Source organism: Prunus mume, linkage group LG6 (genome assembly GCF_029339155.1).
Source record: "Prunus mume cultivar Tortuosa linkage group LG6, ASM2933915v1, whole genome shotgun sequence".
In the NCBI taxonomy this organism is placed as follows: Eukaryota; Viridiplantae; Streptophyta; class Magnoliopsida; order Rosales; family Rosaceae; genus Prunus; species Prunus mume.
The window spans coordinates 8,718,475-8,733,274 of record NC_142703.1 but is presented as its reverse complement, the minus strand read 5'-3'; the positions used below and the strand labels follow the sequence as shown (position 1 = coordinate 8,733,274).

At 37.9% G+C, this 14,800-nt stretch overlaps 3 protein-coding genes across 4 annotated transcripts; all 3 read left to right on the top strand.

Annotated features, from left to right (window-relative positions):
• The first annotated feature begins 19 nt into the window (after window positions 1-19).
• MCCA (methylcrotonyl-CoA carboxylase alpha chain) lies at window positions 20-5,769 on the top strand. 2 transcript variants are annotated; one of them, XM_008237155.3, is made up of 16 exons: window positions 20-418; window positions 608-729; window positions 898-1,045; window positions 1,181-1,318; window positions 1,481-1,576; window positions 1,654-1,713; window positions 1,977-2,069; window positions 2,147-2,258; window positions 2,669-2,773; window positions 3,409-3,545; window positions 3,767-4,001; window positions 4,078-4,244; window positions 4,368-4,484; window positions 4,609-4,851; window positions 4,984-5,079; window positions 5,514-5,769. In XM_008237155.3, exons 1-16 carry the CDS (start codon window positions 92-94, stop codon window positions 5,520-5,522), a joined length of 2,205 nt encoding a protein of 734 aa, XP_008235377.2. In that variant the 5' UTR covers window positions 20-91; the 3' UTR covers window positions 5,523-5,769. The 2 variants fall into 2 exon arrangements, with proteins under 2 accessions (XP_008235377.2, XP_088910041.1); XM_089053915.1 differs by having other exon boundaries at window positions 277-418; window positions 639-729.
• Window positions 5,770-7,186: 1,417 nt separating this feature from the next.
• LOC103334211 (serine/threonine-protein kinase 52) lies at window positions 7,187-10,802 on the top strand. The gene is made up of 6 exons (XM_008237156.3): window positions 7,187-8,161; window positions 8,862-8,983; window positions 9,223-9,431; window positions 9,527-9,701; window positions 9,902-10,036; window positions 10,276-10,802. The coding sequence occupies exons 1-6, from the start codon at window positions 7,852-7,854 to the stop codon at window positions 10,480-10,482; spliced, it is 1,158 nt and encodes a 385-aa protein (XP_008235378.1). The 5' UTR covers window positions 7,187-7,851; the 3' UTR covers window positions 10,483-10,802.
• Window positions 10,803-11,422: 620 nt separating this feature from the next.
• On the top strand, window positions 11,423-14,788 carry HMT2 (homocysteine methyltransferase 2). Its single transcript, XM_008237157.2, has 7 exons — window positions 11,423-11,740; window positions 12,374-12,430; window positions 12,503-12,732; window positions 13,021-13,150; window positions 13,491-13,694; window positions 14,054-14,125; window positions 14,273-14,788. The coding sequence occupies exons 1-7, from the start codon at window positions 11,570-11,572 to the stop codon at window positions 14,432-14,434; spliced, it is 1,026 nt and encodes a 341-aa protein (XP_008235379.2). The 5' UTR covers window positions 11,423-11,569; the 3' UTR covers window positions 14,435-14,788.
• Window positions 14,789-14,800: the final 12 nt, after the last annotated feature.

The following is a 14,800-nucleotide window of genomic DNA, read 5'->3' as shown; positions in this document are numbered from 1 at the left end:
ACGCAAGTTCATAATAACATGACCAAGAAGAAAAACATTTTGCCGTCTACACTCGAGTCCACTCTACGTCTCACTCACAGAGCTCAAAACCATGGCGTCCGTGGCCACCATCCTCCGCCGGAAGCTTTCCCACAAACCCTTCCATTTCCAGTTACTGACAGTAAGAGCATTCTCTGCCTCTGAGCCGCAGAGGATAGAGAAGATTCTGATAGCAAACAGAGGCGAAATTGCTTGCAGGATCATGAGGACCGCCAAGAGGCTCGGGATTCAAACCGTCGCCGTTTACAGCGACGCCGATAGGCATTCGCTTCACGTCAAATCGGCCGACGAAGCTGTGCATATCGGCCCGCCTCCGGCTCGGCTCAGCTACCTCAAGGCCTCATCGATTATCGACGCGGCCATTCGCACTGGTGCGCAGGTCAGTCAGAATTTCCGCTTATGATAGTGAACATAGCTCAATATAGCTCAATAGCTCATTGCATTTGCATATGTTTTCTTTTTACTTGTTTTGCCAAATTTGCTATCTGTTTGGAGAATTGGTGAATTGGTTAACTGTTTGATTGTTTCATGCTTATTGGATTGGATATCTTTGTTTTTGTATAATTAGGCTATACATCCTGGTTATGGTTTTCTGTCAGAGAGTGCTGAGTTTGCTCAACTTTGTGAAGATAAGGGTCTTACATTTATTGGACCTCCAGCATCTGCCATCCGAGACATGGGTGATAAAAGGTACCACTCACTGCCGTCTTACTGATGTAATATTGTATCAACTGATTAGCTAATAATATATGCTATCTGTCTTTTTGATCTTTTAGTCCCTGATTTTGTGCATGGTTTAAATGTCTTGTCCACTGAGGAAATGTTTTGATTCCTATTGATGCTATGTGTGTTTATCAGTGCTTCAAAGAGAATAATGGGTGCGGCAGGGGTACCTCTGGTGCCTGGATATCACGGTAAAGACCAAGATATTGATCTAATGAAGTTAGAAGCCGACAAGATTGGATACCCAGTCTTAATAAAGCCAACTCATGGAGGTGGAGGGAAGGTTGCCTTTTCTTTGATTCCCTCAGTGATATCAGCAACTAGATTAAAAATTGAGAGATTTTTGTTTTCTTCAGAAGATGTTCTTATAGTTTAGATATTTCTTCGCACTATGTTCTTATAGTTGATATATTTCCAGGGTATGCGGATTGTTCAAAGTCCGGATGAATTTGTTGACTCTTTCCTGGGAGCACAACGTGAGGCTGCTGCTTCTTTTGGCATAAGCACGATATTGCTGGAGAAATATATTACACAGCCAAGGCACATTGAAGTCCAGGTACTCTTATTTGTTTTGTTAATTCCTAGTTCTTACTAGTGTCTAACCCATAATACTTCATAGTTGATATGATATCATTGACATTTATTATCAACATTATATTGATGTAATTCTAGTAGATATTATATCCTGAAAAAGTTAAGCTCATGTTTGGTATTGTAGATATTTGGGGACAAACATGGGAAGGTTCTACATTTGTATGAGAGAGATTGCAGCGTCCAGAGAAGACACCAGAAAATCATTGAAGAAGCTCCAGCTGTATGATCATTTCCTATATTGTCGGTGTAGATTTGTAATTGTTCTAGTAGAGTTGTAATGGAAATCCATTGGTGCAGCCAAATGTGTCGAATGACTTCCGGACTCACTTGGGCCAAGCTGCTGTATCTGCTGCCAAGGTGAAGTATTTTGAATAATTATCTAATTTGTACCTAATTTTCAACTTGCACTTGATTGGGTTAAGATGGTGAAGTTTTTACTGATCATCATTCTTGTTGGATAATTCTTAGCTAACCTGTGTTATATCTAATCATGGGTCACTACTTCAATGATAGAGGGTTTTGCCCCCATCAAAAGCTAAAAGTTACTGACATTGAGCTAACCTGTAATTTTAAATCTCTCTATCTCCTTATGATTTGAAGTCTCTGTCTGATTATTAAAGGCAGTTGGTTATCACAATGCTGGCACTGTGGAGTTTATAGTTGATACAGTCTCAGGCCAATTTTATTTCATGGAGATGAATACCCGACTTCAGGTGCTTTAACCATTCTGTTCTTTTGTATTTCAGTCTGAATTTATCAGAATCTAACAGGTTAGTTAATGTTTATGCAGGTTGAGCATCCTGTGACTGAAATGATTGTTGGCCAAGATCTTGTAGAGTGGCAGATTCGTGTTGCAAGTGGTGAACATCTTCCCATTAGTCAGTCACAGGTCCCATTATCAGGTGACATTCTTTTTTCTTGAAAAGGAAAAATAAAATAAAATCAAGAAAGAGGTCTTCGCCAAGCTTATCTTTGCTTCCATATTCAATTCCACTTCTAAAATGAGTCTTGACTAGTTTTAAGCTGAATGCTGGGTTGATCTATTCAGATTTGAGTAACATATTCTGGGTGGTTCTATGAAAAGTTTGCCTTAAAATGGCTGTGCTATTAAAATTATAAAAAAAGATGCCAAGATTTTTTGAATCTCATCAGGTAAATAATAAGCTCCTTTATAACACAAAGTGAATACTTCGTATTCATAATAACTTGGATATGAAAAATCTTATAACTAATATGAGTTTACTCACTCTATATGTTGAATCCACAAACTTCTTGAGTTACTGGATTTAATAGTTACTCATTGTGATGAAAGGTCATGCTTTCGAAGCCCGAATATATGCCGAAAATGTACCGAAAGGATTCCTTCCAGCAACTGGGGTCCTTCATCACTATCATCATGTTCCAGTCTCACCACAAGGTTAGTCACATTATAATAGCCATATGACTCATACATAGTAAAGCAAAGAATTCATTGATGTAGTACAGCTCGTAGGTATTAGATTAAGCATCCAAACAATAGAACATGGAAGAGTATAAGAGATTGAGGAGACGAAAATATAGATCGAAGGGACGAAAGAAAGGACAGAAATCACATAGTTTTAAGAGAAGGTTTACTCAATATCCAAATCTGAATTTTAAAGAACTACATGGGGGTATTTATAGCAAACTAAAACCTAGACATAATAGGATAAAAATCCCTTGCTTAAACGGAAATCATAACCCAAATAAAATAGGAAACTTAAAACTAGAAATCTGGAAATCTGGAAAAGTAGAAATCCTACTAGAATTTGGAAAACTAGAGAATCTAGGAAACTAACAAATATATTAGGAAACTAATAAATTTAGGTCCTATGCGTCCTGCATCATTCATCCCCAGTCAACCGAAAAGAAAAGAAAAAAGGGAATCCATCCCCAACATTCTAGTTAGGTTATATTGTTTAAGCACCACTTGTTTTATCCAAGGACATCACAACTAAACAAGTGCTCTTATTATCATCTCTTGTCCTTTGGTTATTTCTGTCGGTTGCTTATGTTAAATCTGTCATTGAGCAGTTCGAGTTGAGACTGGAGTTGAACAGGGAGACACTGTTAGCATGCATTATGATCCTATGATTGCTAAACTCGTAGTATGGGGAGAAAATCGTGCTGCGGCATTGGTAAAACTGAAGGATTGCTTATCAAAGTTTCAGGTACACCTAATTTTAGAGTTGTATCCTCTGCACATCAAAGCATATTTTCCAATCATTCAATCTCATATGCTATCTTATTAGGCGAGTTAGATATCTGATGCCCACAAGGCTGCAAAATTTAAACAGCTTTAAGAAAAATGTGGAAGGCAAATTGCAATTTCATATTGATCCTGCAGTTTAATTTGTTTTCGATCCTTTTCAATGCTAATGTTCTTAGACAGGTTGCAGGTTTACCAACCAACATCAATTTTCTTCTAAAACTTGCTAACCATCGGGCATTTCAAAATGGCGATGTGGAAACCCATTTTATTGAACACTTTAAAGATGACCTGTTTGTTGACCCTAGTAATTCACTGTTAGTGGACAAAGTGCTTGGTGCTGCTAGATTTAGTGCTACACTGGCAGCTGCGTGTCTCATTGAAAAGGAAAATTCTTTATTCAGAGCAAATCTTCGTGGTAAATTGAAGGTCCCATTCTTCAAATGTATGCCATTTCGTAAAAGCCCTTATAATATTTATATCTCCCTGTTCAGGTGGCGACAGCATAATCTCGATATGGTATTCTTCTCCCCCTTTCAGAGTCCATCATTGTGCTAGGCATACAGTGGAACTTGAGTGGGAGAATGAATATGATAGCAGTGGCTCAAAGTCATTGAAACTTTCAACCACTTATAAACCAGATGGGAGCTATCTGATTGAGGTAGTCTTATGCTAATTGGCCATATTTGCAACTTTGGAATTATAGTATCTTATGTGCAAGTTGTTTTCTTTGTTTTGTTCCACTGAGTCATTCCATCAGCAAGGTTTCTGTATGTCTGTGCAGACAGAAGAAGAGAGTTTCCCAGGTTTGGAGGTCAACGTAACTTGTATAGGCAACCATGAATTCAGAGTCGAAGCTGATGGTGTAAACATGGATGTTAGCTTAGCTGTTTATTCCAAGGTAAATGCCTTTATCTGCATGCAGTTGTGAGGTGTACATAGAATAATTAATCAGCATTATTGAATATGGTTCAATGTTTTATTTAAAACTTCTGTTAATTTGTTGATTCCAATTTGGGCTACAGGATCAGACCAAGCACATTGATATATGGTATGGATCACATCATCATCATTTCAGGCAGAAAACCGGCCTTGAATTGTCTGATGAAGATGAAACGGAACATAAACCCAGATTTGACAAATCATCATACCCTCAGGGGACTGTTGCTGCGCCCATGGCTGGTTTGGTTGTCAAGGTTGTGGTGAAGGATGGGACAAAAGTGGAGGAAGGACAACCTATATTAGTTTTAGAGGCAATGAAGATGGAGGTTTGTACTGCTGCTAGTTTTGGATTTTGCATCTAAACTTTTCTTTCCCTGTGCAATATTTGACATGAATTTTTTATTTTTTATTTTTAAATTTAAATTTTATAATAATTTTTTTTAAATTCCTTTTTGAAGCATGTTGTAAAGGCACCATCAGCGGGCTATGTCCGCGGGCTTCATCTAGCAGCTGGTCAGCAGGTTTCTGATGGTGGTATTCTCTTCAGTATCAAGGTCAGCAATTCGCTTTGTAATACCATTGATATGAGTTATTGAAGCTTTACTGAAATAGAATTTACATGTACAAACGTAAAAGCTGGTATCATATAATCATCAAAACATGGTTGCATATATGGTGTGGCATTTGTCCTCATACATTACATGCCAACTGGTTCTTTTATCCTCCTCTTATTAAAGACGGCTCGATGGTTTGAAGTGTGTCACACTTCTGTTTAAAAGCTACCACGTCAGCCTGTCAGGTACACATGGACATTATACTGGGGTCCACTCATGTCTGATCCTTCTATAGAGATTTCTGAGAGTAAACCATCATTTAACAATACTCTATGCAAAAATTTCGGGGCAAGGTTTAACGTGGTTTTGCTTGGATTCAATGTGCTCAACATATTCATGTTTGGTTAAATTGAATAGATAATGTGCTTGTGCAGGAGGAGTGATAATTCATCACGAAGTCTAGTGTTTCTGAATAGTTTTAACAAGGGCCGGCCTCATTCTGAAGTTGTGCCTGAACAGAGAGAGTTATCGGAATGGTGACAAGATTTCTGTTGTAAGAAACTAATTCATAGCCTTGTTTACACATAGTCATTCTCATTTCATATAATAAAATCTCACCATCTTCAGGCTGTAAAGAAACATTTGTCAGGTATTTTACAAGGAGAACAAGGGAAAAAGGGTTTCTTTTTATTTTTTTTTATGTTCCAGCTAATGTCTCTATAGTACCAGATCAGTGTCAGATATTAAGGTAAGATGCATTTGAAGTCTTCTGCTGTTGCATAAGATTCATCTGCCGAATTTTAAAAAAATGAAACCTGTCCCAACAGAGTTTCTCTGTTCGAAGGTATATCATATGTTCTCAAATTACAGCTAATTATTGTTGCACAGGATTTAAATTATTCCAGTCAAACCGTTGAAATTTTTTCACCCTTACCATGAGGTTCACTAAAGAAACGACAAGCTAAATTTTGGCATCAATGGTAGATCAAATATACTAGTTCCATGTTAATTTTTTTTTATAAAATTTATAAAGAAAGGAATCTCTAGCATCATAGGGCCTTACGAGTTTGGGGTCCTAAGTGATTAATTATGCGAATGACGCAAAGGGAAGCGATCATTCGGTAGCTGCTAAGAGCCACCTAAATCGATTTTTTAAAATTTATTTATCAACTTTCTATTTTGAGATAAAGGTTTGCAGCTCTGGTGTGTTACATTGAAGCTTTGTTGTTGGATGATATTGGTCATGTAACTTGGATGTCAAGGAACATTTTTATTTTGGGGCTTAAGTACTCTATGTAATTTTTCGGAAGGTAAGGAAATGAAAACCAAAGTGCTAGACTTTTTATTTATTCTTCTCCTAGTTGCTAGGCTTGATTCTTTTTGGTAGTCAATTTGATGCGTTAGGGCCAGGGGGCTTGACCTTCATTTCTTCAAACATTGGGGGGAAATAGGAAATATTTTTATCACCATTTTAATCTAGGGTGTACTTTTACCACCTTAATCTAAGGTGTACTTCATCACCATTCTCAGCACGTGACATAGTTATGCTCAAGTGTTTATGGGTATAATTATAGTTAACTCTTTGTTTGTATTTGTGGAAATATAGTTATGCTCAAGTATTTAAAAGGGTGATGAGTCAAAATACTCGCGGGAAAATATAATAGTTTGTCGAAGCTGATTTTATTTACATGTGTTTCGCTTGAGATGACCCAAAATTAAAAAAACTGAAAAACAAATAAAAACCTGAACAACCCGACAATTGAAAGAGCATTTATTTGGAAGGAATATGTGTTGTCCGCCGAATATACTAGCTTCAGAAATTAGGACTTTAGGTACCAACGAATTTGATATAGAATATTTGTGTCCTGGATGACTACGAAAATTCAACTAGTTTTATCATTATTTTTCTCTTTTTTTTTTTTCCATTTATGGATAAAATGGTTGACATTGAGCCATGATTATTTAATTTCCGTTTAGCTTATCTTTCAAAATTAATCTGATGCACACCCCTAAAGTTTTGGTTGACATTTACTAGATTAAATTTAAAATTTAAAATTGAGATAATACATTACAAAAGCTAGTTTGGTGATTTCAAGGGAGAGTTGTATTATATATTTGGACGGACCATCTCAAGAACGTAATCAATTCATAAAATACCGGTAAATCCGTTAAAACGGGAAGGTAAATAAACGCCGTATAAGTTGGGAATTTTATTTCATTTGGAAGAGGATTCTTCTCAGCCATTACTATAAGGCAATAGACCCGCGTGTAAATTTCCAGAGAAAGTCTCGTTTTTACCTGTTTATATTCTGTTTGATTTTCTTTTTACGATTCTATCCATTTTCTTTCTATTGGATCACTCTTGTTTTCCACTAAATTTTGCGCATAAAAACCAAACCTTTTTTCGGAATCAGTCGTTTTGATACCCAACTCATTTTTGCCCTTACTTTTTGTTTTTGTTTTTTTTTTGTGTGCTTCCTCTGATTTGTTTCTTGACTTGGTGTGATTTTTCAGCTCCAGGATTTTTGGGGCGTCTGTTATTATTTCAGTTTCTTTCCTAAAGTTCAATTTTTGAGTGTGGGTGTGATTGACTGGACTGGGAAGAAAGACTGAAGTTTTGAGATTGGCCCTTGTGCTCAAGTTTTGATTTGATAAACACAAACAAATTTTGGGTTGATTTTCATTCATGGGTATTGTTGAAATTGTGGGTTGTTTCTCTGTTTTGTGATTTTGAACTTTGAGTCTTGAGCTAGAGTTCAGAGTTTCGTAAAAATGGATTCAAGAAATGGTACTGAGGGAGTTGAAAAGTCTAGCACCGAAGAGACGGCCTTTGGCTCAAAGGGGAAGGTTGTGGGAGGTATTGAGCAAGAAGTGTTTTTCCGAGCGGATAAGATTGATTTTAAGAGCTGGGATATCCAGTTAGAGAAGCACTTGAGCAGGGGCTGGGCAAGGGAGAGTGAAGAACACAAGCAGATGGAAGAGTGGGAGATTGATTTGTCTAAATTGGATATAAGACATGTCATTGCTCATGGAACTTATGGTACTGTCTACCGTGGTGCCTATGACGGCCAAGATGTTGCAGGTACTTTGCTTTCTCTTCTGGCTTCAATTGGATTTCCATTTTTTTCTTTATTGCGTTTAATGACATACAGGGTTTGTTGCATACCTAATTCTCCATGTTTCAGTTTTAGACTTTCAAACTTAGTTTATTGGTTGTCAATGAAATTCCACCAGAAATGAAATGGAATTAAGAAATTTACATTTTGAGCTGGTACACAATAGGCCATCATCTATAACCGTTTCGTATACTATTAATAACAGATGCCAGCGATTATTATATTGTTTGAGTTGTCTTACCCATCCGTATTAGGAAGTGTTAGAATGCTGGACTTGAATTTCTATTTTTCATTGTTTTTATACTCAAGGGTTACACCTTCACTACTGAAAAGTAGCTATATATGTGTGTGCTTGAATAAGTATAGATAAAGGGTGGTATTTTCCCACTCTCCTTTTGTCTGCTTATACTCCCTTTTGTTTTTTAATAGTTTTTACCATAACAAAAAAGGGAGTGGAAGTGGACTAAAGAGGTGTGGGAACATACAATTTCTAATAAAGGGAGTGTAAGTGGATATAAGAGGAGTGAGAAAATCAGCTCCCTAGATAAAAAGCAAAGATTTTTCGTATGTGTGTGCTCGTGTATTGCAAGTCTTATGTCTCGTTTATCATCCTGTTTTTGTTTTTATCCATATTGTTCTCATGGCCTGCTATTCTTGATTTTATAGTGAAAATATTGGATTGGGGGGAAGATGGTATTGCCACAGCAGCTGAAACTGCTGCTCTTCGGGTGTCGTTTCAGCAAGAAGTTGCTGTTTGGCATAAGCTTGACCATCCAAATATTCCGAAGGTAAAAGTTATATCTGCTGATTGTCATATCGGTTGCATGAGGCTCAACACCGTTTCTTTCAGTTTCAGATACAAAAATGTGATGCAGTTTGTTGATATCTCGTCTTCTCCTTGTTGTCCTAACAGTTTTAACTTTTTAGAATATGTAATGTGCTTTACCAGGTTTACATGATGTTCAATTATTTTCTCATATGTTTTAAATTTCTCTATTTAAACTGCAACTCATTGTATCTGTGACAGTTTGTCGGAGCTTCAATGGGAACTTCCAATCTTAGAATCCCTACTAAAAGCACATCAAATGATAGTCATAATTCTCCTCCTTCCAGAGCTTGTTGCGTCGTTGTTGAGTATGTTCCAGGTGGGACGCTAAAGAACTTTTTGATCAGGAATAGAAGAAAGAAACTTGCCTTTAAGGTTGTGATTCAACTTGCTCTGGATCTCTCTAAAGGGTGAGTCAGGTTCATTTGTTGTTGCGCTGGATTTAATTGTTTGTTTTTGTTGCGTTTTAAACTAATGGATTATGTTCTGTGTTCCGCTTTCTCAGTTTGAGTTATCTTCACTCAAAGAAAATTGTACACCGTGATGTCAAGACAGAAAATATGTTGCTAGATACTCATCGAACTTTGAAAATTGCTGATTTTGGAGTTGCTCGAGTAGAAGCTCAAAACCCAAGGGACATGACCGGAGAGACTGGTACCCTTGGGTACATGGCCCCGGAGGTACTCACTTTTCATTCATCATACCAAGTCTGGTTCTATAAAGGTGGTTTCTGGGTAAAAGAAACACAATTATGTTACCAATCCAAAGACTGCTACATGCTAAAGATCTGAAGCAAGTAGCATTCTTCTTTTCTTTTTTATTCCATAGTTTTGCCTTTCCTACAAATTGGATCAGAATTCTAACATGAAGATTTCTGTAGGTCCTTGATGGCAAGCCTTACAACAGGAAATGCGACGTCTACAGTTTTGGTATTTGCTTATGGGAAATCTATTGCTGCGACATGCCTTATCCTAATCTAAGTTTTGCTGATGTCTCATCTGCAGTAGTGCGACAGGTTTGTTTGTCATTACACATACTGCTTTAGGTTCTTTGCAAGATTTTACTGCACATTTGTATTGTGAAGTAGTGGATTTAATGCAGCAAAACTTGTTTATATTGGGTTTTTAAACTATGTTGATCACCTAATGTTGGTTGTAACTTTGTAATGTATACCGTTGCTTCCTTTTCTGTCTGATCATTTCTATGTTAATGACTATCCCCTTATGCTGATGACTCCTAATACTGGGATGGCAGAACTTACGACCAGAAATCCCAAGATGTTGCCCGACTGCATTGGTTAGCATCATGCGAAAATGTTGGGATGTGAGCCCAGATAAACGCCCTGAGATGGAAGAGGTAGTGAAGCTGTTGTATGCCATAGACACAAGCAAAGGAGGTGGCATGATACCTGAAGACCAGGCCACTGGCTGTTTCTGCTTCGGCAAACGTCGTGGCCCCTGAAATTTTTCTTCCTTTCATGTTATATGTAGTCTTATGAATGTGCAGTGCAAATTAAGGGAAAACATAAACCAGTTACCAGTTCAGTCTTTGAATAACCAGATCACATCTCTGAATAATGCACAAACAGCATTTTTGAAACCCATATTGTTGTTTGTGGTTTCATTCCCTCTCATTCTTGCTTCTCCACTCCATGTACCAAAGAGTGGAGCCTTGGATATTTTCAATGTATTTAGTTTGGAATTCAAATTTTTACTGCACTTTTGCCTAATGCTTTGTTGTAAGTTGCAACCCAAATAAAAGGTCTGGCAGTATTTTTGTTATTATAGTGTGTGTGTGTGTATATGTATATTTATTTATTTTAATTCTAGTTAGATTTCATTAAAAATAGAAGGACGTAAATAGAAATTCCAAAATTAATTAATTAATTTTATTTTACAAAGCGATATTCTAAACTACTCTAATTTAGAAAGAAAGAGATTCAAACTTTAATGCAGGGCGAACCCAACTTGCCAAACACACAACTGCTCTTTGTACTTCTTTTCTTGTACAATACGGTGCACATCTAGCTAAGTTTCCACTAGAAGTCCCAATGGACCCTTCCAGTGGATTTGTGTAGAGGCTTTAGGGATCTTGGATATGCAATTTGGTGGATATTCTTTGGCTATTGGATTGATTGATTACCCATAAAAATGCTTATCCCAAAATTCACTAGTGCTAGTGGACTTATAATCAGCAACCCCACCCCTCCCCCAATATTTTACACGATGACCTCTGGAAATGAAATTGGCGTGAAAATCAATCAATAAGGAATGAGGGACAAGATCTCAGAAATAAGAGTAAAATGGGGGCATTTCTTATATTATTTGAAACTGTAAGGGGTTGACATGATAATTTCGAAAATGTTATTTTTGTTGAATATTTTGTCAGTAACTAAATATTGCTATAAAGAGTGAAAACCCAGAGCAGCGAGCCAGCGAAGCGAGGCGTTGTGGGTTTTAGAGTTGGTTTTTGCAGTTCATCCACAATCACAAAAAGTGAGCAAACAGATTGCAGAGTGGCTGTGTCCTCCTGAAACTTCGACGACGAAATGGGCAGCGTCGAAACGTCGTCGTTGATGAGGGACTTGCTCAAGCAGGCCGGCGGCGTGGCGGTGGTTGATGGTGGACTTGCCACCGAGCTCGAACGCCACGGCGCTGACCTCAACGATCCCCTCTGGAGCGCTAAATGCCTCCTCACTTCCCCTCACCTCATTCGAACGGTACCCTCATCTCTCTCTCTCTCTCTTGTAAATGCAGCATCGGAAATGAAATGGCTTTGGTTTGTAGTCTGATGAGTGTAGGCGTATGTATAAATGGGCTTTGTGTTCGAAAATCAGCCTAGGCGGCGCTAGGCGGGCTAGGCGGCTCTAGGCGGCCTGGGCGGGTCGGCTCTTTCTTTTTTCCTGACTTTGAAGAAAACCCACTCACGCTGCCTCTCTCTCTCCCCTGAGTGACGGGGATGTTGAGTTTGAGTTTTTTTCCAAATATAATAGCATTCTATTTTAATATGGATTATGAGTTTTCATTAATGAATTTGGACCACTGTTGTCATATTTTCAGATTTGTCTGGAACAGAGGGAAACTCGTACTGACCAAGATTAACATGAGAAAACTTCTTGCTCTAATTTGATTATTTTTGTTTAGTGAATAATGACTTCTATAAGCTAATTACAACTTTGATGTGTATAAAAAGAAAAGAAAGGAGATTGATTTAAGTAATAATGTCTTTACTCTTCTTTTTGGTCTTGTTCTTGTAATTAATTTGTAGACTTGATTAACTAATAGGTCGACCTGCCCCTTCGTTTGATTTTTGGTGTCAAAATAACCCTTTGTTTTATTGCTTAATGGAGCAGGTTCACCTTGATTACCTTGAAGCTGGTGCAGATATCATAATCACAGCATCTTATCAGGTAAGGCCAGTTGCCAAATGATGCCTCTCTCATTTTCTCTCGCTGAAACTGAAAGTACTGATTGTCATTCAGGCCACCATTCAAGGTTTTAAGGCCACAGGCTTTTCCACAGAAGAGAGTGAAGACTTGCTTAGGAAAAGTGTTGAAATTGCCCGTGAGGCACGTGATATCTATTACGACAGATGTACTGAAGGCTCTTCTGGTGACAGTGGAAATGGTAGAATTCTCAAGCGTCGGAAAATCTTAGTTGCAGCATCTGTGGGGAGCTACGGTGCTTATTTGGCTGATGGGTCTGAGTACAGGTGAGTCAGTTCTGCTATTCAAATTCATTGCGTAAGCTGTTATTTATGTTGGCTTGGGTTCCAGAAGCTCATATTGCAGGTCCTTTAACTATATTGTTGACATAATAACATGAATAAAGATTTTACCTTTAGGAGACTGCACCTTTGATGCCTGTGAAAGGTTTAGAAGATGAAGTTAGACAGTCTTGTCTGCTGTTATTTGCATTAAGGGAATTTTTGTCTCAACTTGACAATTCAATGTTCAATTGGCCTTCTTATTTATTTGCTTTTGGGTCTGTCCTTTGACAGTGGAGATTACGGTGAGGCTATGACACTAGGAACATTAAAAGATTTTCATCGGAGAAGGGTCCGAGTGCTAGCAGAAGCAGGTCCTGACCTACTTGCGTTTGAGACGGTTCCAAATAAGCTTGAAGCTCAGGTAATGATCACAAGCGTGTAGATGACTTTTAATTTCTTCTTCTCCTTCTTGGTAGAGGAAATTTAAGATAGGCCACTTTGTTATTCTTGGCTTTCTACTACACTTGCTTACTGATTCCTCAAGCTGTTTAATTAGTGGCCTTTTTTTTTTTAATGGTCAGCACTCATATTTGTAACTGAAAGTGAAAGATAGAAAATTTAGAAAAAACGGGTCGATACTCAAGAGACATGCAGTATTTTTTTTTTTCAAGCACAAAATCTCTCGACATAATTTGGGTTTGCACCTTTAACTTGGTGTTTATTTTTTTATGCATTAACCGTGGTTGGTGGTGTTCATGCAGGCTTACGCTGAGCTTTTGGAAGAAGAAAACATGGAACTTCCTGCATGGTTTTCTTTCAACTCTAAAGATGGCGTGAATGTTGTTAGTGGTGATTCTCTCCTTGAATGTGCCGCAATTGCTGAATCATGCAAGAATGTTGTCGCAGTTGGAATAAACTGCACTCCTCCTAGATTTATTCATGGACTGTTAACATCAATTACAAAGGTACAATCATTTTGTCTATTTTTATTTGTTTCCAATAAATTCGGTTTAGTGTTAAGTTATTTTAATCAAATCATAAATTGTTCCAACTGGGCTGGCTGACAACTTTTGATGACCAGCTGCTGGAGCAGCAATCCTGTGACCTCCAGTGACTTTAAAACTATATTTACTGTTCCAATTTCTAAGATTCTTTGAATTCCTAATGCTTAGTGATAGGTCAGCAAATGATCCATATCCATTTCCTTTTTATACGCTATATTGCTGATACATTTCTAATAACTAAGATTCCCTGAATAATTTACAATTGTACATGACACTGTTTTTGGAGTTCCCACTCTTACTTTCATGTATAATTCCTTCAGGTGGCTACAAAACCGATAATTGTGTACCCCAATAGTGGTGAAAGCTATGATGCTGATAGAAAGATGTGGGTGGTAAGTTAAACTTCTTTAGCTGCATGAACACTGCATTGGAAATTACTTTGCATCTTGTTTTCGATAAAAAAAATTCTGTTATCATCTAGAAGATGGAATTATTGCAAGCAATCGCTAACTCTGTTTACTTCTTTTTTCCCGCTGCAGCAAAATACTGGTGTTTCAGATGAAGATTTTGTCTCGTATGTAAACAAATGGTGTGAGGTAGGGGCTTCCCTTGTAGGAGGCTGTTGCAGAACCACCCCACAGACTATCAGAGCCATATACAGGACCCTTCCCAATAGGTCAACAACTCCACCGGAGCAGTAACCACATTGACTTCACGGAAAGAGAGCACCCAGCATCTATTGAGCAAGACTACGAGAAAGGCTTGTACTCAAGTCTGAAAATGGCTCTTCCCGTGTGTGATGGGGGAAGGAGACCTGGTAGGTGCCGTCAACAAATTTGTCATACCGCTTGACGCTTGCGACGTTCTTTTGGCTATTTAGTTGCGGATGGATACATGCATGGACAGATCCAAGAGTTTCAGTTTGCATGCAACTGTGCTTGTGCTTAATCAGAGCAGTTATTTGTTGAATACTGACTCCTTGTACATTATAAGCCAATTTTATTGCAACTCTTTCATTCCAATCATGGACTCAATAGTTAACGTTTATTGTCCAATGCCCAAAGGCA